The sequence below is a fragment of the Mauremys reevesii genome, linkage group 7 (genome assembly GCF_016161935.1).
Source record: "Mauremys reevesii isolate NIE-2019 linkage group 7, ASM1616193v1, whole genome shotgun sequence".
NCBI classification, from domain to species: Eukaryota; Metazoa; Chordata; order Testudines; family Geoemydidae; genus Mauremys; species Mauremys reevesii.
The window spans coordinates 30094163-30121405 of record NC_052629.1 but is presented as its reverse complement, the minus strand read 5'-3'; the positions used below and the strand labels follow the sequence as shown (position 1 = coordinate 30121405).

General features: G+C 39.9%; 1 protein-coding gene across 4 annotated transcripts in view; it reads right to left on the bottom strand.

Annotated features, from left to right (window-relative positions):
- Positions 1 to 27134, bottom strand: part of BTAF1 (B-TFIID TATA-box binding protein associated factor 1) — a 103104-nt gene extending 75970 nt beyond the window's left edge. Inside the window, exons 1-8 of one of the 4 annotated variants that reach the window (XM_039482529.1) lie at positions 26985 to 27134; positions 16941 to 17064; positions 15838 to 15952; positions 14476 to 14622; positions 4973 to 5178; positions 4559 to 4695; positions 3352 to 3463; positions 818 to 886 (exon numbers count right to left, since the gene is read on the bottom strand). In XM_039482529.1, coding sequence (XP_039338463.1) covers positions 818 to 886; positions 3352 to 3463; positions 4559 to 4695; positions 4973 to 5178; positions 14476 to 14622; positions 15838 to 15952; positions 16941 to 17064; positions 26985 to 27115 — 1041 coding nt within the window. In that variant the 5' untranslated portion in view covers positions 27116 to 27134. Of the gene's footprint in view, positions 1 to 817; positions 887 to 3351; positions 3464 to 4558; positions 4696 to 4972; positions 5179 to 14475; positions 14623 to 15837; positions 15953 to 16940; positions 17065 to 26422; positions 26743 to 26984 lie in introns of those variants that run through there. The other 3 variants (XM_039482530.1, XM_039482531.1, XM_039482532.1) reach the window with 3 other exon arrangements.
- Between the last annotated feature and the right edge of the window lie 109 nt (positions 27135 to 27243).

The window sequence follows — 27243 nt, the reverse complement described above, 5'->3', positions numbered from 1 at the left end:
ACAGCCCCTGCCACCCCTCCTGCTCCCTGCCACAGCCCCTGCCACCCCTCTTGCCCCCTACCACAGTCCCTGCCTGCAGCCAGCCCCTGCCCACAGCCCCCTTCCCCGCCAACACCACCTGCCCACAGCCAGCCCCTGTTGCAGCCAGCCCGTGTCACACTCCCTGCCTCCAGCTAGCCCTACCCCACGCCCCTGTCTGCAGCCAGCCCCATGTCCACTGGTGCCATGCAGTTCTCAGGGCACTAACCCTGCACACCTGCTTCAATGAGGGGGGGGGGGCAGGGAGCAGCTGGGACCCACACATGTGCACACCCTAGGGTGACCAGACAGCAAGTGTGAAAAACTGGGACAGGGGTGAGGGGTAATAGGAGCCTATATAAGAATAAGACCCAAAAATTGAGACTGTCCCTATAAAATTGGGACATCTGGTCACCCTAGCACACCCCAAGGGAGTGGCGGGGACCCACACATGTGAAATGGTGCTCATTTCTAGTTCAGGCCCATCTTTTTAACAAAGAACTTTAGGTAGGGTTAACATACATCTGTATTTTCCCAGAGATGTCAGGCTTTTAGGTTCTTAAAATCGCTGTCTGGGTGCTAAAATTTTAAAAATTCCTCCCGGGAAAATACGGACGTATGGTAACCCTATTGGTACAAAAAATACATACTGTGGCACATCCCTTAAATCAGAACTTTTTATAGGGAACCGGTTGTTAAGATTTTAGCAGCTCATCACTGAATACAAGTCCCAGTTTCTAATGGCATCAATTCTTTATTTGTACAAATTAGATACAAGAAGGCTATGCATAATTCTTACCTCCCAGGATGGGTTAAAAAGATCATTGCATACTTCTTCACAGAAGCTTTCTAAAGGCCATTCATTTGCCTAAAAACAAACAAAAAATACTCAATCAACAATAGACTATCTGAAGTTAATGATTAGGGAAATTTAGAGTTCCATGTCAAACAGACTTACAAACACAAGATACATCACCAGTTTATCCAACAGATAAAAAAAAGTTAATTACTTTGACTTTAGTCTTTTCTCCCACTATCATTTGTCTACACAGCAAATTAGTTGCACAGCAAGCCAGGGTGTGACCGTATAGCACACCAGCTTGCCAGACTTGAACTTGCCATGTAGAAAAGCCTGTAGGAAAAAAAACCAAACAGTCTTCCCACCAGTAAGCTGTTTTTAATGGAAATATACATTGAAGGAAATTGTCTAGTAATTTAATATACTTTGCCACACCATCCTGAATAGAAAAAGTCCAGAGAATTGACAGGAATTTCCAAGTTTCTGACAGAATGCCATCTATTATTTTAAATTTCCAGTCTTGTTTAATAATAGAGCATAAGTTTTCCCCAACACAAATGCAACATTTAACAGCCTCAAATTTCTTAGGACTCTAGACACACACCACACTAAAAAGTGTTTATGAGGAGGTTTAAATTGGGGTGGGGGGGAAGGAGAGAGAAAGAGGGGAGGAGAAAAAAAAAACAACAACTTTCTTTCTGGCACCCTTTTCATGTGGTCTTTGAGAGCGCACACACACACGAATAAAAGGCTGGGACATCTCCCAATTAATGAAAGGAAAAATAAGATACTGGAGGTAAGAGGGGGTTTGTGAATTCATCAGCTCTAAATCTTTTGGCCTCTTCTGGCATAGAAGTTGGAACGGTGATGAGAGTCAGATGATGTTGATAACACAGCACTTCTCACCTTGGGTATAAGAAGACTGGTTAAAGGCTGGCATAACCTGTTTATTATGCTGGGACTTCCTCCTCCAGAAGAGATCAATCTCAGAGTTCTGGAACATCAGCCTTCTGTCAGGTGTCTCACTGACACAAAAGGTAAGGAAGGGTTCTTGGCCTTATTCTTGATTCTTATGGTATGCAAGTTTTGTCGTAAGACAAAGCAGGTGAGAGTCCTACCTTGGAGCCATACAACTTAAATCTACACTGCAAGCTAGGGATGTGATTCCCAGCTCACATATGCATATTCGCAGTACCTCAGTGAGAACTTGCGCAACTATAAATGCTAGTGTAGCTGCACAGGCCCTGTAAAGTTCAGGCCAGTTTGTACTTGGCAGAATACTACTGCTTGTGCTTCCACAGCTACACTACTGTTTAGCTTGATGATACCTAGTGCAGGTATGAACAGTAGTGGCTGAGAATCACACCCTAGTTTGTAGTGTAGACATAGTAACAGCCCTGTCAGGTTTGAGTTGGGTCATCTTTAGCTAATGCTTAAGCCAGCATTTTTTAGAAGGTATTGGATGTTCGTACACCACAGAGGCAGCATTGTGTGTGACCCCCAAAAATATCAAAGATACAGAACAGAAACCAATTTTGAACCAACTGTGACTCTGTACAGATGAAGAGGTTTTGAGACAGTAGTTTACAGTTCAACCCAAAGTCAGTCTAAATTGGTTATTTTTATCTATCTTAGCAATCAGCCACTCAGCATTTGTCCAACAGAAAAAGTAAAAATAAGATGAACCAATTATGACAATGTCATCACAGTCTTGCACACAAGACTGTTAGTAAACTTTGTATAGGAACTAGACTAAGTCTCATTTTGATGGAGAAGATACTTCAAATCTTATAATGATAAAGCCCACTTTAAATAAAAAAATTGTGGAGGTTACACAAGGTCTGTTTTCCCATATACTATTTCCCACTTCTAAATACAGCTACTCTACAATTTTCCAACTTCAGTCTTTCCATAAATTGTGAATTTCTTCAAAAAGTCTTTGTGATACAGTTTAATTCTTCAGTTATAAACTAGAAATTTTAGTCTAAATTAGGTCTGATTAAAAAGGTTCCCTCAATCTTTGTCTCTTATCAGCATTTTCAGAACAGATTATTTATTGGTCACAGTGATCTTTTATTACCTTTTACCTGCTCTAGCCTAGCTTTTCAATTTAACACCCTAAAGGCACCTACATTTAAGACTACAGCCACCAGCAGTGTTAATCTGCCTATTGGATAAGAAGCCAGATGGTTCTCAAGTGAAGTTCACTGAAGTCATAGATTACCACTAGTCAATTAACAGTGATCTCAACCTCACATGCAGTGTCAGAAAAAAAAAAAAAAACCACTCTGCTCTTGTAGTTGTAGATTAAAAAAAAAAAAAAACTAAATATACATCTGTTTATTAGGATACTTGATGAGAAAGCAGTCAGCATGTTGCAGTTTTGCAAGTGAAATTCCTTCCTCTTCTGGTTTTGGTAAATTAATGGTAACATGAACTGAAGAATTTGGGAGCACAAAGCAGTTTAAAAAACCACCAACATTGGCCCACATCACCAAGTTATCAATCCCTTAATAAAAGGGGACATATTGTACCTCTTCTGGTGCATTGTCTACCAAAACTTTTGAGTCAGTGGCAGGCTGGTTGATGACAACATTTGCTACTTTTCTGCGCTTTTCTTCTGGTTCCCCATCAGTGCTATCATTGCTAAAAAGGAAGTTAAAATATGTCATGTTTGTGAATAGAAACATTATGCATTGTAGCAGGAGTAATCACTTCCTCTGAGCGTCTTGAAAACATTCTTATTACATTTTTATTTATGTTCTTTCTTTAGATGACTTCAGTAGAAAATGGAAGTGTCTCTTCTTAACTAACCAATATAAAGATGTTAGCTACCAAGTTACATTTAGGGGATAAATATGTTGGAATGTATTCCTTGTATGTAAGTTACCATGAGCTTTATTATTCAGTGATTTACCCAGTGAAGGATCGTACACAAGAATACTCAATGCCATCCCACTTTCCAACCTCTCCCAGCTATTTGAACAGGGAAATGCAAGAGGAGGAATTTTCAAACAGTGTCTAGAAGAAACTCATTTTGTTTTGTTTTTTTAACGTAACAGTCGTGGACAATTCATGTGGTACAAAATCACTGAGAGGAAAACATACTATAAGTATGTTGGAGAAATAAAACACAGATTGAGAAAAATTTAGCCATATTGATCTTCATTAATCCATGATTTTAATTCTAAGTACCATCAGGTCCTTAACCACCATGAATGTCAAATGTAATATATTACATTATATACGGAAAAGGTTCCCAGCTAAAGCGTTAACTAGAGACCTGGATTCATTATGGTTTTTAAAGTAAAGCACAAAATAACAAAATTCTTATAACTAAAGTTTTACTGTTAGGGCTATTGGCAGAGACCATTTGAAAGACTGAGTTCTGTTTCACTGGAGAGATTTATCACAGTTCTAGGTTAGTTAGAAAGGTACCTGAAGTCTAGCCTGTTTCTCTATATGAGAACTGAATTTGTGATTAAGGTTGCTGTTTATCCTATCCCTGTTGCTATTTTATTCTCACTGAAACTGCCTTCTGAGGACAACAGTACATCTCTATTATGCAGCAATAAAGAATGGTGTATTAATAGTTTATATATTTACTGGAATTATTGAAAGGTGGAACCAAGCTTCATTGAAGAGTTCTCAGAACCAAGCCAGAATGGGAATTTCTGAGCTGGCCTGATCACTTACTACATTACCAGAAAAAAACAAACAAGAAAGCAATTGCTACAGTACCTCTTCTCATTAGTCTCTACTGCATCCCTGGATCTTTGCTTTGCAAATAACTTAGCCATTCTTTTAGCTTTATTCTTTTGTCTACTGCTCATACCAGCTCGAAATTCTGAATCAATCAACTCAGCAGCCTGAAGAGTCTGAAAAATAAGAATCCATTCAATGTCAATCCTGCCTGTACCTAAAGTTCACCCCACCCCCCAAGTACAAAAACAAACAAAAACACCCTCTTGTTCTCACTTCCCCATAGCACCCATGTTACTTGAAACCCAGAGCAGTAGTTTGGCACTGTACTGAATATGACTAATATGCAACTTATGAAATTTAAGTGTTTGAAAGAGAGCAAAATTACAAGTCAAGCTTAGTATTTAAATATAATGATTTACAATGGCAGAAGCACAAATGAAGCAAACCCACTGTATTATTCCTTGCAGTCAAACAGCCCGAGGTTTTACCTACAGGTTGTTTGTTTACAAGTGAAGCCGAAGTAGGAGTATAGTCCAAATCCTCATCATTGAACAGGTCTTCAGTGTTCATTCCAATTGCAGCTCCCATATCAAGGCCAAGTTTCTTTTGTAACAGTTTCCTTTGTCGTGCTATTCTCTCTTTAGGATCAACTTCACCTAAAAAAGGTCAGCTTTTATATTTCATTTCAAAACACACATGTCTAATAGTTTTACTGCTGAAGCCTTGATAAAAATTACAGTAAAACTAAAATATTCTAATTTATGAGAACAACACAGAGGTCAACTGTACTTTGATTAGATATATTAAATGCCACAGAAGCTTTAAAGCTTTGTAAAATTTCTTTTAACCCAAAATATTGACCCTTATAAAGAGCTATCTAATTAAAGTGGCATTAGCTTTCACTAGAAAAGTTCTAGAATACTTTTAAACAGCTTCCATGAGACTTACTGAAATGCATTATATGCATGGGATTTTAAAACAACATTTTTCTAGATTTTGTGGAAAAGCACTTTGGAGGAAAGGAACAAACAGTTACCATATTGCACAGAGGACTCTGTCAATAACTGGAACCTTGCTAAATAAAAATTAAATATTGTTATTTTGCACATGCATCATTTTTATGAAAAGAGTTTTCCCCAAAGAGAAACAAAAAGCCCTGACAAAAATGCAGAGAATGAGACATTTCTAATAACATAAAAAAATTCTGAATGATAAGATGACTCAGAGACACATACACGATATGTGAACATCTTTACTTCCCTGTTGGAAGCCCAAAAGCCAAGTTTCTCTGGATAGGTTTTTTTTTTTTTAAACTAACAAAAAAACCCAGGCACAAAACAACCCCCACCCCCGAACACTGTATCCAAGCCTCTTCTATACTAGTTTCCCCAAACTAATGTCTCCTGATGGAGAGCTGGATTCGGTAGGAGGGGAAGGATGGTTTTATGGTTGGGTTTAGAACTGGGGTCTGCTCAGAGTCTAGTCCCAGTTTTGCCACAAACTTCATGTGTTAAGTTGTGCAAGTCTCATCTGTAAAGTGAACATTATGGTACTTGCCTACCTCTCAAGAAACTTGCAAAGCTTAATTAAAGCTTGTGAAGTGCTTAGCAACTAGATACCAAACAGACAGTTAGACACTTCAAGATTACATGCAAATGAAAGGAATTCAATTAATTGAATAAGGCCACGAGCTACATAGAAGCCTAGAAATCTAGCTGGTAAACTTTGCACATTCTATTAATTTCTTGATATAGGATACAGAAACCAATCTGAAGTGGTGTCATCCTTTGGTTTTTGCCACTGCTACTGTCAACTAGGGATGGACAAGTACTAGCTGATGACAGCAAGGAGAAAGGAAGTGACTTATCAAGCAGTGAGATCAGGCTCGACACACCCTTTCAATGTTCATTTTAACACTGAGTCAAGTGGCTCATATTGCCAGGACCTTCGGGGGAAACTCAGATGTATGGATTTAATTATATCCATAATTCTGTAAATTCATACATTTAATGTGTGATTACAAAAGCCAACAAAATAAAAAGAGAAAGTCAAATAGCTGCCACTACCTAGAATAGTCCATTTTCCTTGTCCTAGACCATCCTGAAGTCATCTAGTGACTTTGCCAAGACTACAGAGCCATTATTTATGTTTGTCCAACAAGAGCATAATGTTTGATGTACTTTGCATATCAATTCACAGAATATTTTCTTTAACATAGAATCATAGGACTGGAAGGGGCCGTGAAAATTCATCTACTCCAGTCCCTTGCACTCAAAGCAGGACTATGTATTAACTAGACCATTTCTGACAGGTGTTTGTCTAACCCAGTGGTTCCTAAACTTTAACAGCCTGTGAACCCTTTTCACTAGCATGTCAAGTCTCACGAACCCCCTCTTAAAAATGAATATTTCCAGGGATTTTCTCCTTTACCCAAGTATAAATTATAAAAGCAGTGATCTTGGAAATATAAAATTTGTTTTATGACATGCTTATTACACACTTATTAATCATCATTACAGTATTTTTATTACTATATGAAAACGGCAACACTCTTCCAAGATCTCACTTTCGTAGCTTGTATTACTTTGAATAAGCCTGTTATAAGACAAGGCTCCTATGTTGCATCAAGGAGTATCAGATGTGAAACCGCATGAAGATATTTAAGAAGCCAACTCAAAAAAAAGTTCCTCCTACACAAGCATTCAGGTCTGAGCAGTCCAGGCAAACAGCGCATGTTACAACAAAACTTAAACTTGTTCTTCATAATAATTTAAAACAATACTAGATGCCTATTTAATTTTAACAAACAGCAAAAAATATTCACCTCCCTTTTTGTTTCTTATAAGGAGTCTTGAAGTTTAAATCTCCTCAGCATGACATGTTTGCTTTGATCTCCTTAGCTCTTGGAAGTCCAGGGGCTGCGGGCCCCATGTTGCCTGGGATCCCTAGGGACAGCTCTGTCCGCCATTAGGGATTCTCTCTCCCCCCCCCCCCAGCCCCCTGTAACATTTCACAAATCCCCAGGGGTTCATGAACCCCAGTTTGGGAACCACTGGTCTAACCAGCTCTTAAAAACCTCCAATGATGGAGATTCCACAACCTCCCTAGGAAATTTGTTCCAGTGCTTAACTACTCTCGGTTAGGAAGTTTTTCCCTAATGTCCAACCTAAACCTCCCTTGCTGAAATTTAAGCCCATTGTTTCTTGTCCTATCCTCAGAGGTTAACAAAACAATTTGCCATCCTCCTCCTTGTAACAATCTTTTATATAGTTTTAAATTGTTATGCCCTCGCCCCTAGTCTCTTTTCTAGACTAAAACAGACCCAATTTTTTTTCCAGTCTTTCCACATAGGTGATGTTTTCTAGACCTTTAATCTTTTTTGTTGCTCCCCTCGGAGCTCTCTCCAATTTGGACACATCTTTCCTGAAATGTGGCGCCCAGAAATGGACACAATACTCCAGCTGAGGCCTTATCAGCATGGAGCAGAGCAGAATAATTACTTCTCATGTCTTGCTTACAACACTCCTGCTAGTACATCCAGGAATGATGTTTGCTTTTTTTGCAACAGCATTACACTGTTGACTCACTTAGTCTGTGATCCAATCCACTATAACCCCCAGATCCTTTCTGCAGTACTCCCTCATGGCAGTCAGTTCCTATTTTGCATGTATGCAACTGATTGTTCCTTCCTAAGTGGAGTACTTTGCATTTGTCCTTATTGAATTTCATCCTATTTACTTCAAAATGATCTGGACAAACTGAAGAAATGGTCTGAATTGTAATCATATCCTCCAAAGCACTTGCAGCCCCTCCCAACTTAGTATTGGCTGCAAACTTTAAGTGTACTCTCTATGCCATTATCTAAATCATGTATGAAGATACTGAACAGAACTGGACCCATGACCAATCCTTGGTTTATGCTGTAGATAACACAGCAGATAGCTGAGAACCCTATGCACATTAATCCACTAAATTTAAAGAATCACAGCTACAATTCACTTTTATGTGCAAGAATATTAACATTCCCCATATACTGTACATAACTGTCTCATTAGAATGGATGCTCAATTACTTTAAAACAACTCATTCAGACACCTATATTTTTCTAAGAATGGGTACTCTGTAAATATCTGACATCTATTTTTTAGAAATCAGTGTTTAATAGAGGGAATAAAGAAGCATGATATTTTATTAGACATCCAGATGCTCTATAAATTTCTTACTAGCCTAAGATCAATGAAGATCAGACAAACAGAAACAATGAGAAGGCAGCAAAGTTGATGGATAGGGTACTGGCCTAGAAGTGAGGAGTCCTGGGTCTATGCCCAGCTCAACCACGCTGACCTGCTGTGTGACCAGGACAGGATAGATTTGCATTGTAGGGATTAATCAAGGTTGTATAGTGAATTAGGGTGTTGTCTGTAGGACACACTCCACCCCATCTCACTTGGAGAAGCTAAAAAGGTGTGTAGAGAATGAGGCAAGGGACTGCAAGGAGAGAAGGGATGTTCTTATGCTTGAAGCAGCTGAATGCTCCCTAAAGAACAGGATGTTATGTTTGTCTCTGCAACAGAGTTTCTATAAAATGCTGGACAAGTCATTGCAGACAAATGTTTCACAAGTGGATTGTAGTGAGGCGGCCTGGCTCCCAGCCGCACCTGAGAGGGTAGAGCCAGAACAGCTGCCTCAGTGGGCGGAGCCACCGCCACCTGTCCCCACCCCCCCGGAAGTCAAGGGGCGGGACAGGAAGTCTAAAGGCCCGGGCCCAGCGCTCAGTTGGGCCCCAGCCGCTGGAGAGGACAGACGCTGGTGCCCGAGCTCCTGCTGAACCGAGCCTGCCCCGAGCCCGGTACCCTGAGGAGGACTGGCCGAGCCCTCCCGTGCACCCGTATCCTGAAGAGCCGATGCTGGTGGACCCCCCTGCCGAAGCCCCGACGATACAGGTACCAATGGAGGGGGAGATTGGAAGTGGCCCGGGGATAGCTGACCCCAGTCTGGCTGTAGCCGACACTGAGCCTATGTCAGTGTGTTGCGGCCAGGATCCCCACTGACTGCAGCGGATCCATGCTGCTGCTAGGGCCCCGGTCTGGGACGCAGTGGAGTGGGTGGGCCTGCGTCCCCCTGCCACCCATGAGTAGGGGGTGGCAGTCTCCCCCTCACCCCAACGCTCAGGCTTAGAAGCCTGGACTTACCTGTGGTTTGCTCAGCCCTGCCTGAGGGACTGAGCTCTGTACCTATTGCTGCCCCGCCCTGAGCTAGGGCTTGGGCTTTGATAAACGGAACTGCTGGGTGTTTGCTCAGCCCCTGCCTGAGGGTCTGAGCCCAGGACTACTGCCTGTTGTCCCGCCCTGATCTAGGGCGTGGACTGTAAGACTGAACTGCTACCCAGCCTCCGGTAGTGAGGCGGCCTGGTTCCCAGACGCCCCGAAGGTGAAGAGCGACCCCTCACCTGACAAGGGGACCCGTACACGGACCCTTACACGGATACTAATTGTTTCTTCCTTATTTTCTCAAAGTCCAACATACGGCCTGGAGTCGGACTTGCAAAGTATTGAGCACTTGCCATGAGAAAGCATCATCAATGAAAGCTATGCTTTAAAGTACTGTAAAGATGCTCAGTTTTCTGAAAAAATTAGGTCCTTGGCATCTCAAGTTGGGCACCCAAAATTACTGGATACTTGACAATTTTGGCCTTAATCTTTGGCCATCTGTAAAAAGCGGGTAATTACTCAGATGCTAAAGTGATAAGCACCATAAAAGCTGTCATTAAGAAGTTAATTCTTTATTCAGTGCAGGGTTTGGATGGCATACAGTAAAACAAGGCTAGGGTGTCACACTGAAGGAGTATAAAAAGAAACACTGGACAGCTGCTCATTCAGTGAGTTCTCTCTCTCCTGTACACTGAATGAAGTCAAGGTCCTGGGGAAAAAGTACTAAGTGATCATGTAGATAAAAACTTTATAATACTGCATATGCACAAGGGGGTCAAATTAAGTGTGCATAGGCAACTTTAATTCTGGTATTTAATAACTTGAGTGCTTGACTTCTCAGGCTTAATAATTTTATATGTAATGTTCACATAGCTTGAAAAGAAAGAGTGCACTTATCAGAAAATTGTTATTTTAATTTAATATAGCACATGCTGCAAAAGACAACTTTGGACATAATCTTACTAAAATTAAAGTAGCTATAGGTTCTGGTGTATCTTCACCTATTCAGGGAATGTATGGCATTTACATAGGAAAGGAAAGAAACTGTCATGATGCTGCAACTAGGAGAAAGCAAATTTTAAATTTTGCCTTTATGAAGAATTCTGTAAAAACCTGCCATGACAAGTTGGGGTGCCCAGATTTCCTTTTCTTATTTTTATATATAGAGCTATTGGTTCACTTTTCAGGAGTAATATTTCCTCTGACACAATCTAATCCGATACTGCCTGCTTAGATATTTAGGGCCCGAATTTCTAAACTCGGAACAACTTTGCAGAAAGTTAGTGCACACATTTACCACTACTGTGCATGCAAATAAGTGTACACAAATATATACACTTCATTTGTTCATCCAACTGTGGTAACTCTGCATATTTATTGGGCATGTAGGTGCACACCCCTGTGTGTCTACAGTTTTGAAACAGTTATCCTTACTTGCCAAATTAGAAGGCTTTATTTCATAAAGGGTATTTTGTTTACTAACAGGAATTCAAGGAAACTAAAAGGTCATTGTTTGTCTACTCCAGATAGCAAAAGCAGCAAAAAATATTGATTTCACATTCTAAATCTAATTGATTTCTGGAAGTAAACAAAAAGTGCCTTTTGTATGAAGATTTAAGTTTAAAATAGAAGCAATTACTCTGAGTACTACACTTAATGTTAATGTAACAAGGACCAGCAACATTACGTGACATCCATCATGCAGCACCCATAAAGGAAAGTTGACTCTGAGAAAATAAAATTGTGAGATTTCTGGTTCTGAGGAACATTAGTATGCAGAATAACTTTTTTGCAATTTAAATGTATTAGCTAAAGCAGTAAAAAAGTTTAACATACACACTTTAAACCAAAAATATAGATGCTACGTAACTGATAACAGGTAGATTCTCAGAATTTAAGCAGAAACAGGAAGCAATTTACCAGAAGTTTCCAAACTTTGGTGACTAAAATTAGGCACCTAAAAATCTACTATGTCATCTAACTTTAGACACCCAAAAGTTTTACCAGAATTCCTTTTGCTGGTACCAAATATTACAAGTAAAATTTTTTTTTAAAAAAACAACCTCCTTTATAAATCTCCTGCACCCTATTTTCTAATAGACCTCCACCCTGATATAATGCAACCCGATAAAACAAATTAGGATATAACGCAGTAAGCAGTCTTCGGGGGGTGGGGGTGAAGCATGGGGCTGAGCACTCTGGTGGATCAAAGCAAGTTTGATATAACGTGGTTTCACCTGTAACGCGTTAAGATTTTTTGGCTCCCGAGGACAGCGTTATATCGAGGTAGAGGTGTACTTATGTGAAACTGTAGTAAATGTAGAAGGGTCACTGTTGCCCAATGCTGATCAATATGGTATGAACATCAAAGCCTAATTAATAGCATTTAACTAACATCACAAACTATAAAAATTCATTTTTCCTATAGATCAAACCCACATAAGTGCACAGGTTCATTGCCTTTCTACCAATGAGCACTCCACGCTCCCTCCATCTAATCTAGTTCCTTTGCTTATCTTCCTAACACTTATTTGTGGATGTCCAGTCCTCTCAAATTCACAAAGGACAAAGCTGAGCTCTTCATGTTCTCTAACACAGTGGTTCTCAAAGCCAGTCCGTCACTTATTCAGGGAAAGCTCCTGGCAGGCCAGGATAGTTTGTTTACCTGCCATGTCTGCAGGTTTGGCCGATCGCGGCTTCCACTGGCCGTGGTTCACTGCTCCAGGCCAATGGGAGCTGCGGGAAGCGGGGCAGGCCGAGGGATGTGCTAGCCACCCCTCCTGCACACCCCAACTGTTTCTCTCTTTCACTGTGGAAATCACCATGCTCCCAGGCATCCAGGGCCATAACTTGGATAAAAGTCTTTGACTCAGCCACATCTATAGACCCTAATATTCAGCCCATGTCTAAATTTCATCCCTTCTTCCTAGACAATCTTTCTAAAGTCTGACTTTTCCTCTTGTTCCACATAGCTATACTCTGTTTAAGCCCTCAACATATGCATCTTTATTATCCTCCATTCTGGCATTGATTACTAAAACCTTGCTCCTCTCAAGTCCATTCAAAATGCTGCCGCCAATATCACCTTCCTGGCTCATTGCTCTGACATTCCTCTTAGGGCATGTCTACACAGCAACTAGAGGGCTTAAACTGAGTACTAGCTATGTGGAACAAGAGGTAGTAGCAGGATGAGGAATAGGGAAGTTAATAAGAGTAAGGGGAAAGAGGCCAGTCACTGCTCATTACTTGCCTGACCATGGTCTGCATCTTGGGTTTGGTAGGCATCATAAAAGAGGGGAGTGTTGAGGAGGGATTTGAAGGAGGAAGGGTAGTGGTTGCACATTGTATTAGCGAGTTTTTCTTGAGTATTAGGGGTGGCATGAGCACACAAGATGCTTAAGGAAGGAAGCTGATTGGTGCACAAAAAAAGCTGGGAGTTGGTGTCATGATACATTACTACATCAGCTAGGCAGGGAAGGGCAATGTTGTGAATACTCTCTCATTAAAACAGACTTTTGTTTTTACCTTTGAAAACAAAGGAAAGAACTAATGGAGGGTCTCTAAGGGTATTTCTACACAGCAAAGAAAAAGCCACTGCTGGCCCTGTGCCAGCCAAGTTGGGCTTGCAGGACTGCTTAATTGCTGTGTAAACTCCTGGGCTCTCCGACCTCAAAATTTAAAGACTCCTTTAAATGCTACACAACAATGAACCAGCCCTGCAGCCCAAGCCACATGAACCCCCCCCAAAAAGTCACATGAACCTCACAAAGCAGAACTGTTTTGTCAATGTATTTATTTTCTCAGACATTAAATCCCTATCTCCTAATTTGTCTGTTTTGTGCCATTTAGACTGAAGCTGTTTGGGGCAAGGATTGTCTCTTATCTGCATCTGCACAACAACTAGTACAGTAGGGCCTCAATTCCAATTGGTGCCTTTGGATACTACCATAACATATTTACTACCACCACCAGTCTCTGGACCATGAAAGTCCACAGAGCACCTGCTGGACAGCTGGCTAGTTGTATGGTGCTGGCTCCTCTCAGTTATTTCCTGCTCCTATTCTTCACTAACAAAACTAAAACAGAGCTTTCCTGATATTGTTTTTCCATGTAATCAAATGCTGTGGTTGTCATAGGATTATTACATGAGAGGTCTGCAAGACCTCATTCACAAGTTCTGTTAAAATGCAGTCCACCCTATGAAAACATTTGAGAACCCCCAAACTATGCTATCCAACATTAAGGTTGAGCTGTCAAAATCCATGATTTTATAAAAAGACAGGAAAAGCAATCACTTACAACACATACAGGAAATGCAAAGAGATATTACAACAGACTTAGGCCAAAAATAGAAAACTTGTACATGCACAATGTGGCTGAATTATTGTTGCTGTAGAAACCTTATTTTTTTCTTCTCCTGTCATATTCCCTTTGAACTCAACTGCAAAACCTTATTTCATTTTTTTCCTGCATTTATCATAGCTCTGCTGGGACAATGACTAAAATCAATTCCACTACTTTAGTGCAGGAACTATTTTTCCAAGCAGAGACGTGTAGTAATAATTCATTCCTCTACCCTAAAGAGAGAATTCAAACCAAAAGATAGTTATGATTTAACAAGTTCCCCACACCTACTTCCTAGCAGTATGGAAGAGCCTCGACTGTCACAGCCTATAATATGGTCACACACTGATAAATGGGAAATCCATCTATATACAGATAAAAATCAAACAGAACACATACCTGATTTGTCATCTTGGACCTCAAACTCTGCACCAGCAGATCCAAGAAGAGATGCTCCATGTTTTAACAGTCGACAGATATCAAATCTATCAAAATGCAGCCGATCACTGGCATATGAATCATCTAAAGGAATTTCTGAATCAGATTCTAGATAGAAATTAAAAATACAACTTAAGGAAACAGTCAATACCAATGCTCTTTCACATGAGTAGCAGGGGGCAAAGGTGGGAAAGAAGGAAGAGTTTCTCAGAAAACTAAGAAATGCACACATTTTATTTTGCGAGTTTAAAGGCTTCATGGAAGGAAGAATCTACATACTGCAATCCATCTGAGTCAATAAAAATATCTGTCTTGATATGTTGCCTTGATGCAGATGCTTATGCTTGATTTTCAGACCATAAGTAGCTGTGCATTTACATGCCTACTTTGTGCACAAACTGATTTGCAGGCTCATGGGGCATGTCAAGATTTATGTACTTCAAACATAAATGTGGACCTATCCAAGGTCTAAAAAGTAGACCAATTATTTGCTTTCCTAATTGAAATATACAAAAATCTTGCTCATTTATAGCCTAGTGTGCTTTATTAGGAAGTCTATGTACCCAAATCAAAATTAGTACAGCCTATTTTCTTCATTTTTACAAAAGCACAAGTGTTGTGTGTGTGTACATACCTAAAAGACAGAAGGGAGAACTGACTTGTCCAATAATTTTATTTAGCATTCAGGTAACAGAACCAGGATAATACAGCAACATACATTGGGCCACCAAACATCAGTAGGATCAAATGGCTTCACTAACTCCAAAATTAGAAAAACAGTACATACAGACCTTGTTCTTAGTAGTTTTAGCATTGCAGGGCTTTTATAGAAAAAAGTAACTGGAGATGTTCAGGAAATATCTGGGCAAAGCAACACAATAATATCACGTGACTCCATCTTCTCCTAGGCAGACATGTTCAGTGGTGTAAGAGTGCAAAGTGGGGAGGCAGAGGGGGGAAGTGTTTGCAATAGGCTTCAAACACTCAACTCTAACAGTAAAGCTTTAAGGATTAATGGAATTCTGCTTTTTCATTACGGTAGGCACTTTATTATCCCACCTGTTTTGGGGTTTTTTTTGTGTTTTTTTAATAAAAGAGAAAAGGGAGGGTGTTTTCTGGGGTCTAGAAGATTTGGTGGAACCTTATGTTGTATTCTTTGTTAATAAAGCCAAACCCCATTAAGAGGTTGAGTATGGATTCTACGTATGCAGCCTGCAGACAGGGCTTGTAAAGCAGATTGGAAAAGACTGTCTGACAAGTTTTATACCAGAGTAAGTGTATATTAGAGTGATCATCAACTGTATATAGTTAACTTAAAAGCACCTTGTTTTGGTCTTGGAGTTGGCTTCCACTCGGGTACATTTTTCACTATTGCTTCAACAGCCTGGCCAGCTGCAATGCGAGTATCCCAATTTGTACTCCTTAAGTATATTAACACCTTTAAAGAGAGATTTGAAAATGAATTGTTATCTAAACCTTTAAATAAATTTTAATTTCACGAGTACAGCAGCCATCCAGTGCTCTGATCAAGAAAAGATCATTTTAAATGCAATGGGTCAAAAGGCTCCATTTGAAAGACAGCTGGGACCTGGAAGAAACAGTGAGAATACACATTGCTTTATTATCAATAGCATTCGTGCTGCCCATCAAGAAACACCATTAATAATCTGGTACAATAAACTCAAACAAGTAGTTAGGACACAAAACTGTTTCTTATCATTCTAATCAACTTGCTTCTTTTTAAAATCTAGACTATTTTCTCAGAACACTCTCTTTTGGTAAAAGTGGCATAATATTCATAACTCTGGCCACTCAGATGATAGCATCAATTGTGGTATAAATACCCATTCAATAAGAACAGAGATGAGACCATTCTGTTGCCACTGCTGTCTGACAAATATTAATTTTGGTGGTTCTGTTTTTTGTTTAAAAACAACAAAAAACCCCACACACTGGATTTGGCCAGATTAAAATCTAGAAGTAATGAAAATCTTTCATTTTCAGTCCTTTAAAATCATCCAGTTGTCACCTTGCTACTAATCACTTTTAACCCTGCAACACGTAGCTCAACAAAATTTTGAACTAATGAGGCAACAGCAAGAAACTGAAAAGAGTTAAATTTCTCTTTCCAGATTACAGCAGATGTTGAACAAATTAATCATACCTAGAATACATAGTGAAATCAGTCTTAAGTGACCATCCCAAAGGCTGATAAATTAGCTGTTTAATGGAAGTGGTCTTCTAATTAAGAGTGAAGCAGAATAGTAATCAATATATTTAGGGGATTCTTTTAGGTGGTCTCCTAAAAACAGGAGACTGCCAAATAAGGCTTCCTTGTAGTATCAAAAATACAAATCTAGTTTTATTCTCATTTCAATTCTCTATTTGCCAAGGCTTTGATGTTACATTAAGAAACAAATGCTTACTTTAGATAAGAGATTATTCAGTTCATGGGGATGGAGTTTCACCACCTCCCCAAGTTGCTGTGCAGCTGCTTTTCTTGTTACCGGTGTGGTACCAGTGTCCAGTAAAATGAAGAGACGATCAAGCCTACACAGATGAAAAAAAAATGCTGAATGATTATACTTGCAGAATTTGATTGGCTCACACTATTAACATAATCCCATCAAACCGTCCAGCACACCTGACAATTTGGGGGGAGTTGGTTGCTTGGGGACTGACAAGATATAGACCAACAGATCTGCAATTATGTTTTTTAGTAATAAAAGTTTACTCATTCTGAAAGAATTTCTAATTGAGAATAAACCAGAACATTGATCAAATCCAAAATGGAGTAAAAATCTTTCATTACAAAAAGTTAGTTTATCCACTTCTTTTTATAAACCTGCAGAGAATTAAAAGGGAATTCACAAAGTTTGACAATCATGATCAACTAATTGCTCATCTCAGAACAGGATGGAAATTCTCTATTTCAGAATAGAAATGCCTTTGAACTTCAGTAACACTTTATATCCCAACACTGACATGGAGAAGTGCTATTACACGAGTGCATTTGGACAAGACTCCAGTAGAAATAACCCTAATATTCTACATTAAATCTGCATTTCAAGCAAAAATTTTATAATCCATTATGTCAAGTTCTGCCTTTCTTTTGGATGCCACTTTTGTCATCAATTCTCATTCTTCCCCTAGCTGAGTAGCCAGATGTGTGAGCACCAAACCAATATAATCTTTGAGGTACTTGTGTCAAACAAAGAAGTAACAGCACAACAAGTATTATAAAATATGAGGTCTTCTGTATAATACTTTAACTCACTGTTAGCTGAGGCATCATGATAGCAACATTTAAGGCAAAAAGATTGGACTTTGTAAGAATAAGTAGTTTCTTTATGAAACTTTCCTACAGTAATTTAAGAATGGAAGTGTTAGAATTATTAGTAAATCACATTCTAATTGTGGAGCACATCAATGGCTCTCTTTGCCAAGGGGTGTGATAAACACTCCATCACCACTTAGAGAGTCTTTAAATCAAGATTAGAAGCCTTTCTGAAAATATATATTTTAGTTCATCTAGACATTGATTTTTTTTTGTTCACCCAGTAATTCTTGAATTATACTCAATGGTTTGTACTACAGAGGGGATATGCAGACTAGATAATAAATAGTTCCTTCTGCCCTTAAAAATTTAAAAAAAAAAATCTATGAGTAAATCACTAAAAATACTTGTCATAAATATGAAGCTCGCCTACATTAGCTTGTCAAGATGAAGATCCAAAACAACTCCAATCTTCCACATCCTCAAAAAGTCTGTCATTTAACCCAATCTGTCCCTCCAGTTACCAGCCTTTTTCCAAAGAACTCAAAGAATGTTTAGCCTGGTCACACCACTTCCTCTTCCAGGAAAAAACAAGAATTTGTCATATCACTACACAAGAAACCACAATCATGACCCAGCCTCCAAAATTCTAAAGTTTATTTCCAATCTTAACTACCAAGAGTCTACTGCCTCTAAGTAACACCTATACCTGTACAGCCAGAACTAGACCCCTGATCTCACAGCTTCAAGAACACAAGTCTCTCACCAGGAAGGTCTAGGACAAGGGTAGGCAACCTGCAGCACGGTGCCAAAGGCGGCACACGAGCTGATTTTCAGTAGCACTCACACTGCCTGAGTCCTGGCCACTGGTCCAGGGAATTCTGCATTTTAATTTAATTTTAAATGAAGCTTCTTAAACATTTTAAAAACTTTACTTTACATACAACAATAGTTTAGTTATGTATTATAGACTTATAGAAAGAGACCTTCTAAAAACATTTAAATGTATTACTGGCATGTGAAACCTTAAATTAAAGTGAATAAATGAAGACTCAGCTCACCACTTCTGAAAGGTTGCTCACCCCTTGTCTAGGAGAATATATTTTTCCAAGCTGCAAAACTTTAACAAAGGGGGAAAAACATTCTCTCTCTTCCCCCTCCAACCCCATTATCCTCCTCCCAATTAAGTCAATGGCAAACCTCTTCCTCCCCCAAACCCCCAAATCAATTGACATCAAGGGAGGACGATTGCAGCTCACAACTCCTGCTGAAATCAGTGGGTGTAGGACTGATCCTGAAGCTAGACACCACAGTTGTTAATAACAGTCTGATTACATCTGGCTTTCTACTTTGATAGCACCGAGGCATTTCTGAGCTAATGGGCAGACAAAAATTTAGTAGCAGACGCTACTAAAAATTTAAAATCAGAGTAATCAATGATTTGCAATGCAAACCGAAATTTGAAAAGTTCTCCTGAAACTTCAGACATTTTTTTCCCTTCAGAATAAAGCAAGCAATGGTAAGGCCAAACCAATTTTCCAAGCCAATGTTGTAGTGGAATTAGAAGTACAGCTATCTAATGGAATCTGGTTGTAACCTCAGCTATGGAGAGGCAACCTCCTATCTACACCTATACCACCACCCTAAATGTACAATAGGACTCTCCCCCAAAACAGCTCACAGTTTAAATGGACAGGTACAACACAGAAACAAGACCACCACTTGTGATTATAGCTGAAATTCTCAACCGAACAGGAGGATAGTGTTTTTCACAGAAAAGAAGCCTTGAGTATGAGCAAGCAACAGAGATAAAGGGAGCGCTTGGGAACTAAACTTAAGTGTCACAGAAATAGAAATAATAGCAAAGGTATTTCTGAACTGCTTTGAAAAAAAAAGAGATTACATGCTAAAGTGAATTTTATATTTAAATATAAAAAGAATAATGGAACCAGCCTCCCTCTACAGATACCTTAATGTAATCACAGTCCATCTGCCAAATTCACCCACAATTTAATCATTTCCTTCATTTGCCATCCCTAAACAATTGTTTGTGCAACTGTAGTGGCTGCTTTCTTCCCCAAAGCCATCTGCATTTCAATGGTAGAGGAAAAGTCATGATCCCTTTATGCGTTTGCGCTTACATTGTTTATATCACAGTAAAGCATTTAACTTTAAGTCAAGTCCTTGTTTACTTCCCTGAACTTGTCAGGTATCTCCATTTGTTCTGCAACCGCTGATTTAAGGCTTATTTAAAAGTATCAATAAGAAAGGAGGATGTTCAAGTGTTAATAAAATAAAGGTTTTGTCCATTGCTTTCTTTCTATAAATACATTCTGAGGAAAGAAGCCCACAATCTTTAAAGTCCTTTGTTTTTGGAACTGTATGCATCCCCTTCTGTGCTTTTTTGTTGCTTTTTGCAGTAAATGGCAACTTAAGTAGCTTCTAACATGGTATAAGCTTAGAGAAATGTGTAGTCACACAAGGGTATCAAGCAAAAACCCAAGGAATCCACAGGCCTCCCGCAAAAAATAAAATGCAGGATATGTGGCTCAGCACATAGTCTAAAATATATTTTAGACTAAGTGTTTAGCAGTTGCCTTTTAAAAACTTAAAATACTGAGGAACACAAATACATCCACTATGCACGCTGCCTAGAAATAACCAATTGCAGTGCCTATATTTAATGTTACACAGCTGTTAGTCATGTCATAAAACACTGCTGAAATTTAGTATGCTTTTATGAGACAAGGAGCACTTTTTTTCCTTCTTCTAAGTTTCACCCAAATAAACTGAGCCATTTTAAGTATAGGAGGAGTGGGGAGAAAGCATGTTTTTTAAATTGACTAAAAAGCAGGAAGGAGATAGAAACTTAAGTTTGGCAGGAATACAGTCCTGAGGCCATAAATGTGCCTTTCATGTCCTGGTGAAAATTTGATATGGCCAAGTTAAAAATTTTTAAGAAGTCCTATTTATCATCTAATATAATCTGATTTACATATGTTAAAAACAAATGACCTTCCAATGTACCAGCATCAGCAAAAGAAAGTTTTCACAAAATTGATGTCTGCACATTCAATGTAATTCTGAGACATGTACATGAAATTGATTGGTATTTCATTTTTCATAGGTTGGGCCATTGTGGAATAAAAATGACTATTTGTACAGAGAGAAATAGAAATGTATGGAATGAGGCAAGCCTCCTCACTTCACTGCTTGCACATTGTGTCATAACAGAACATATTCTGTTGCTGTCTATCAAACAGTTTAACATAACTATGTCAAGCACAAAGCCATCAATTTTATGTAATGAAATAGGGATCATGTATTTAAAAAAAAGGGATAACAATTAAAGACTGCTGTAATGCATAAGCACAGGCAGCCTTACTATTCCACTGTACAACCTTAACTTTAAAATATTTTATAACTATAACTTGTATATTGCAGACATGTATATACAAAGTGTATCCCCAAGCTAGCATGATGTTTTGCAATCAAATAAGTAGGCAAGGTCCCTGCCTCAAGAAACTTATTTTAGGACCTGAGCCAGCTCCCATTTAAGGGATTATAATTTGTCCCCTTGCCTTAATGAGAGATGAAACAGGCCCTTACGGTCAACTAACTGAAGCATATATATGACACAGAAAAGCAACAAAATGGCACAATAGTCATTAGACCAGGATTTAAAAAAATGTATTAACACCTAATAGCCAGATACTGATACAAAAGATACCAGCAAGATCTATAAACACCCTGGTGAGAATCCCAGCTCCAGCTGCTGGAATTCCTATCAGGGTTCTAGCCTTGAATCCTGTTCAGGAGTTTCATCTTTCATATCAGTCTTTGACTATGAGGTGTCTGAGAAGTTTCACATCTCCTTGCTGCTATATTGGGGGAGGGGGGTACTTCCACTGCTCTATCCTTTTACCAACTGCCTGAAGCTAGTGCCAGGCAGTAGTCTTCTTCCAAACTTTGGCAGTCTCCATTAGTAAGATTTTAGTACTAGAGTGCCTGCCTATACTGCTGTTTCACTTTCCCAAGCAGCAACCATAGTAGAGTGGAACTGACAAGACTCATGTCAGTTTCATTGTTATTTTAAAGCTTGGGGTATTGATGAAACTAATAAGAATCACATCAATATAACTTTCACCAATACTCACAGGCTCTAAAATGGCAATCAACCTGACCCGAGTCTGTCAATTCCACTCTACTACTGTTGCTGCTTGGAAAAGTGAAGAGCAGTAGCAATGAAACTACATGCAGACTTGGAAAGTCAGCAGTGCATACATTTGCCATTTGAAAGGTTATCTGAAACCATACAGGCTAGAATTTTTTTTTAAAGTACATTTATGTTCTGCCAGAACTTATAATCCCATCAACACAATGTTTCTACAAGCATATGGATTTTTCAGGCCTTTACTGGATGTTTTGGGTTACCTTGAGAGGGACAGACAGAGATTGTTAATGATATACTAAGTTTGAAATTTTAGATGTTTATGAGCCCACAACAAGGTTACCTCTTCTTAGGAACTCTTATATAACACTGCCTCACACCTTATAAAGGCTTGCCAGGACCAGCATATGAACCATTCTCAGGAACTTTACTATCATGATCATCCTTCGTAACTATTCAGAATATGGGTACTGCATTATGGTCCCAATTTGGGGGTGTGCAACTGAAGGATGCTATAAATAAGACACCAGTTTCTGGGTTTTCAGTACTGACCAGGTATAGTACAGGCAGCAGCAGCTTATGCTTCTACAGGCTTGCTTATTAAAGTGCTTCACATTTTCCCCAGTGAGGTAAGAAAGTATTTCAAATGAACACAACTAGAAATCTAAACAATTTCATGAAGTGAGTTAAAGGTACGGGCAGGTATTATACCTGTAACAAAGTCATTCTGCTACTTTCTTTGATTTTACTATCACATTTTCCTATTTTAAAAATGTTTCTTCTCCCCTCCCAGTATAGTGCAGATTTTCCCATTATTCTGGGAGGTAATTGACTGACTAAGCAGAAGAAACAAGGATATATAAAGTGTTTTTGAATATACAAAAGAAAATGAAGAATAGGTTCCCTCTAACCTCTTTAAATTATAGTGGCTCTTTGGTGGGATTTTTTTTAAAAAATAGCTTAATTTAACTTTTTTGGTTAAATATCTTAATTAACTTTTTAGCTGGCGGTGTCCCCTTTCAGTCTTCATGTCAACACATACTTTAGACATCGCTGAAATCCAGCAACAATACTGAATAGTGTCCTTTTTGCAGTGATAGTGGTTTGTGATGTGAAAATGTTCACTAGGCAACCTATAATCACAAAGAGCACCAAAACCACCATCACATCATAATGACTGTCACTATAACAGGGGCCAGATTTGAGAAAGTGACTAAGGTGAAAGGGTTTGCTGTATCCCATTACTAGTCCCTGTCTTGAGCCACCTAGTTCCACACAGTCCCACAAGTTTATAATTCCGTTCTCAAGCAGGGGTTCCTACCATGCTCACATTTGTGTATAACCCTAGTGAGAGAGAAGAGGAAGAACACATTTCTTGCTATCGCACTGGTTGTTTCTACCAAGAAAGAATTCTATTACCCAGATACATTGCCCTGTACAGCTAATGGGGAAGGAGAAGTTGAGGAGAGAAGAGAATTCCCATCAAATTATCCCTGTTCAAGGCTTATTCTTGGAGATTGGAGAAAGGGGCACTGTAGCAATATGTGTTTGTCTCCTGAGAGGAAGGCTAACCTGCCTAAACACCCATTTGTATTTATTCTTGGGGATGATATCCACTGGGTAGCCCCTACTTGTGTGTGTAGTATTGCAGGAGATCTGGCACATAATCTGTGCTTTACTATCTAGCAAGTCCTTTTGTTATGGGGCTTCTGCTATTTTGTTCTAAACACACAAACAAAAACCAAGACAATGAAATAACCAGCAGACTCTAAAAAATAAGATTCTGCCACAAGCAAAATTTCTAGAAGACAGCAGAGTCTGGTGACACACACCATCCCTCATCCAACAGCATGGACTAATATCCACAAACCCATTTCCTTCATTCCATAGCCATGTTTTAATTATTTTTTTTAACAAAGCAAATGCATCTTACTATAGCAGCATAAGATCTCCTAATCTGTTTTCGACAAAAAATGTTTACAGATTCTCACCATCTGTCCAGAGCTTGGCTTGTCAGAACTAAAATTTTAGTAAGGTTTTTCCATTCAACCACTAATCAAAGCTAATCTTCACATGTGCGGCAAGGTACTTGACAATCTTTTGGTTTTTGAAGTATAAAAGCAAATCAGCTACAAACACAGGAATAGGACTTCATTTGTGAAACAAGGTTCTAAGACTAAGTTAGCCAGAAACTTCCCTAAGGCTAATATCGTGTATTATCCTAGACCAATATTAAGTCAGCTAGACTTGTTTCTCCCCCAACCCCCCCATTTATAGTTAAAATTGAACATTAATCTTGGCTCTTTAATACATAAGTAAAAACATACTTTTAACTACAACTATCCACAGGGAGAGTTCAGATCTCTATGATAATGAAGCTTGTAAAGACCATAACACTAAGCAACCAAACCTAATTTAATCAACACCAACAATTTATATATTCATGCAAGTTTGAAAGGAAAGCATGCTGAAACTTCTGGGTTCAGAAGTGAGAACTCTTGGAAACATAGTCTTCTATTATCAGGTATAATACAGACTGCTACAATGTTCCTGTTCTTATATTTAACTTCAAAGAAAGGTCACTTGTCAGAACAAGAGTTACTGTATATGATCTGCATTTTGTGATGTTTCTGCTGTATCTATTGTAAGAATGTGCTGAGGCCAAACTTATACAGTATCACTTTTGCATGTAGACTGAAACATTGGAGACAACAGGAACAGCCAAACTGTTACAAGTGTTTCAAAATATGTAGTTCCTTTACACTACTTGGCTCCTGAAGTGATTTCTTACTAACTTTCCTGGGAGTGTTTCTCACAAATATTCCACTAATTCTGTGGATTTAATGTCTTTTTACAGCATACAATGGATAAAACTTTGTATGGTATTGTTCAATTAGTCTCACAGTTTTGGAAATAACTGCCTAGCTTTCCATTGGAACAAGTGTGTCTCACAAGTGAAACTACATGACTAATTAACTTAAAACAGCTTTTTTTTTTAAACACTTAAATTACAAAATATGCCTTGTCTACACACAGGGAACACATTTGATTCCAAGCATCTGAAGTTTGGAACAGAAGCAAATCCTCATTGTAGACAAGGCTTTAAAATATGTATCAACTGTTCAGCTAATTCTTAATATTCCACTGATCTGCAACATTGCAAATAAAGTAATTAGAGAATTTGTGTAACAGAAGAATTTACAGTGACTGCCTCAAAAATAAAGGGATAACATTGCTGTGTTGGAAATGACATGTAGCATCTGATAGCAGAATTTAATTGCAGAAAGGTTGGTTGTTAAAATAATCTCCTAGTGCTTTAAATTCATATGACCAATTTAGGACAAAACCCCAATACAAAACCATTGTTTTGAAGGGAGCAGTAGAGAACAATCAAAAAAACTGTCATGTGGCATTGTCAACCTCAAAGCGTCTCATGTCAAATCAATTGGCCTCACTGCTGCTAGGGGAAAAAACAACAACAAAAATCCATATTGCAGGCTTGAATTCATGTTTCACAACAGCTTTCAGTGATGAATGAAATTCACATATTCTAATAGATCACACGATGTATTGACAAAGATATGAACCTCGCTACATACTTAATGTAGGTCTTAGGATTAGGATCCACTTTTGTTACAGAAGTTTTAAAACAGAGGGGTACCACCTATGCAGATTATCCCCAAATCTGATCCCCACTGTCACAACATCTAGGCAATGGTTAGATGGGGGCAGAGGGAAGCATCCCCTTGTGAAGTTTTTCCTGTGTTCAAAGGATGATTGTGATTTATAGTTAATTTTGTAATAAAATATTTGTATTTTATAAGTTGTATCCTTAAACACTTTAAACTCCAGCACACCCTGATTCACATATGTTTAAACTGATACCACCTAGGAGCTAGCGAGCCAGGATTCCCTAATCCTGCTCTGTGTGGAAGCCTATGATTTTATTATTAGCATACTAGGAGGCAGACAAAGCAAAGTAGTTCCTATCACCTCCCGAGGTGCCAGTACACTGATACCTTGATGTAGCAGGATTCCACCAACCTTCGGCATGAACATTTAAGGGTGGCCTGCACATCCTTTGACAGTGTGTATAAGATGTTGGATGGGGAAAAAACCCTTATCGCAGGAAGGAGGGGTCGGGGTTCACACACACTTTACTGAGCTATGGGCTTCTGTCTGCTCCTAGGGCTGCAGTTACCCCGGCCAGCGGGCATGCAATGGACTGAGCCCACGCTCAGGGCCATGCAGCAGCAGCACCAGAAGCACACACGGGAGGCCGCAAGTGGCACATGATGCTGGGCAGGGATAATACCCCGGTGGGGCCTCAAGAGGTTAAGGAGGCTATTAGGAAACGGGAGCGAGTCACCTCTTCAGCCCCACACAGCAGAGGCTGCCTTGGGGGCTGTGGCCCATGGGCTGCCGCCCTCTTCCCCCACCCCCTCTGGGCTTATACCGACCTGGAGACCGCCATTGCCAGAGGGAGCCTGGGCCCGGTTGGATAAGAGCAGCGGGGTGGCAGGCGGGGGCCGCCGTTGCTCTCCCCGGAAGGAGGATGCAGGGGCCTGGCCTAGGCCTCTCAGGCTCCACACTCCGACCTCGGCCCCACCGGATAAAAATGGGGAGCGGCTGAGCGCGTTGATGGCCGGCGGAGTCCCACTAGCCCCCGGGGGTGGCGGCAGTGCGGGTGGTAGCAGTGGAGCGGCCTCAAAGCACGGGTTAAAGCTTCTATTCGCCCATCGCTGGGGAGAAGCCCAACGCCTGGTTTTATAGGAGCAGCCATCTTGTATTTATTCCCTTCCTCCATGATAGCCGCTTCCTCATTGGCAAAAGCGCCGAGCCGCAGCCAATGGGAGCAGTGCTTCTAAGAGCGGAGAGGGAGGGAGCGTAGAGTTGGGGGATGGGGCTGAGCAGACTCTACCATGGAACTTGCCGCGCCTGCTGGGGAAGGGGAGGGAGAGAGAGGGGGCGGGCCGTACCATTTACACAGCCGTAGAGGGAAGCCTACACAACGGATCATACCCGTTAGCCAGGGGAGAGGAAATCCCCCAAAATGTGTCAGGCAGTTTACATCCACCCCGTAACTTCAACCGCAGCGTTCTCTGTGGGGCTAGAGCGGGAGAGATCACTCCCCCCTTCGCCGGCCGTGGCATTAGCCCTCGTCCCCACAACTTCTGCTTGCAAACCACTGCCTAGGGCGCATGCTGCGCGGCAGGAGCGTGGTAGGCCCACCGGCACTACAACTCCCAGCATGCACTGCGCCCGCCTGAGCCGCGTGCAC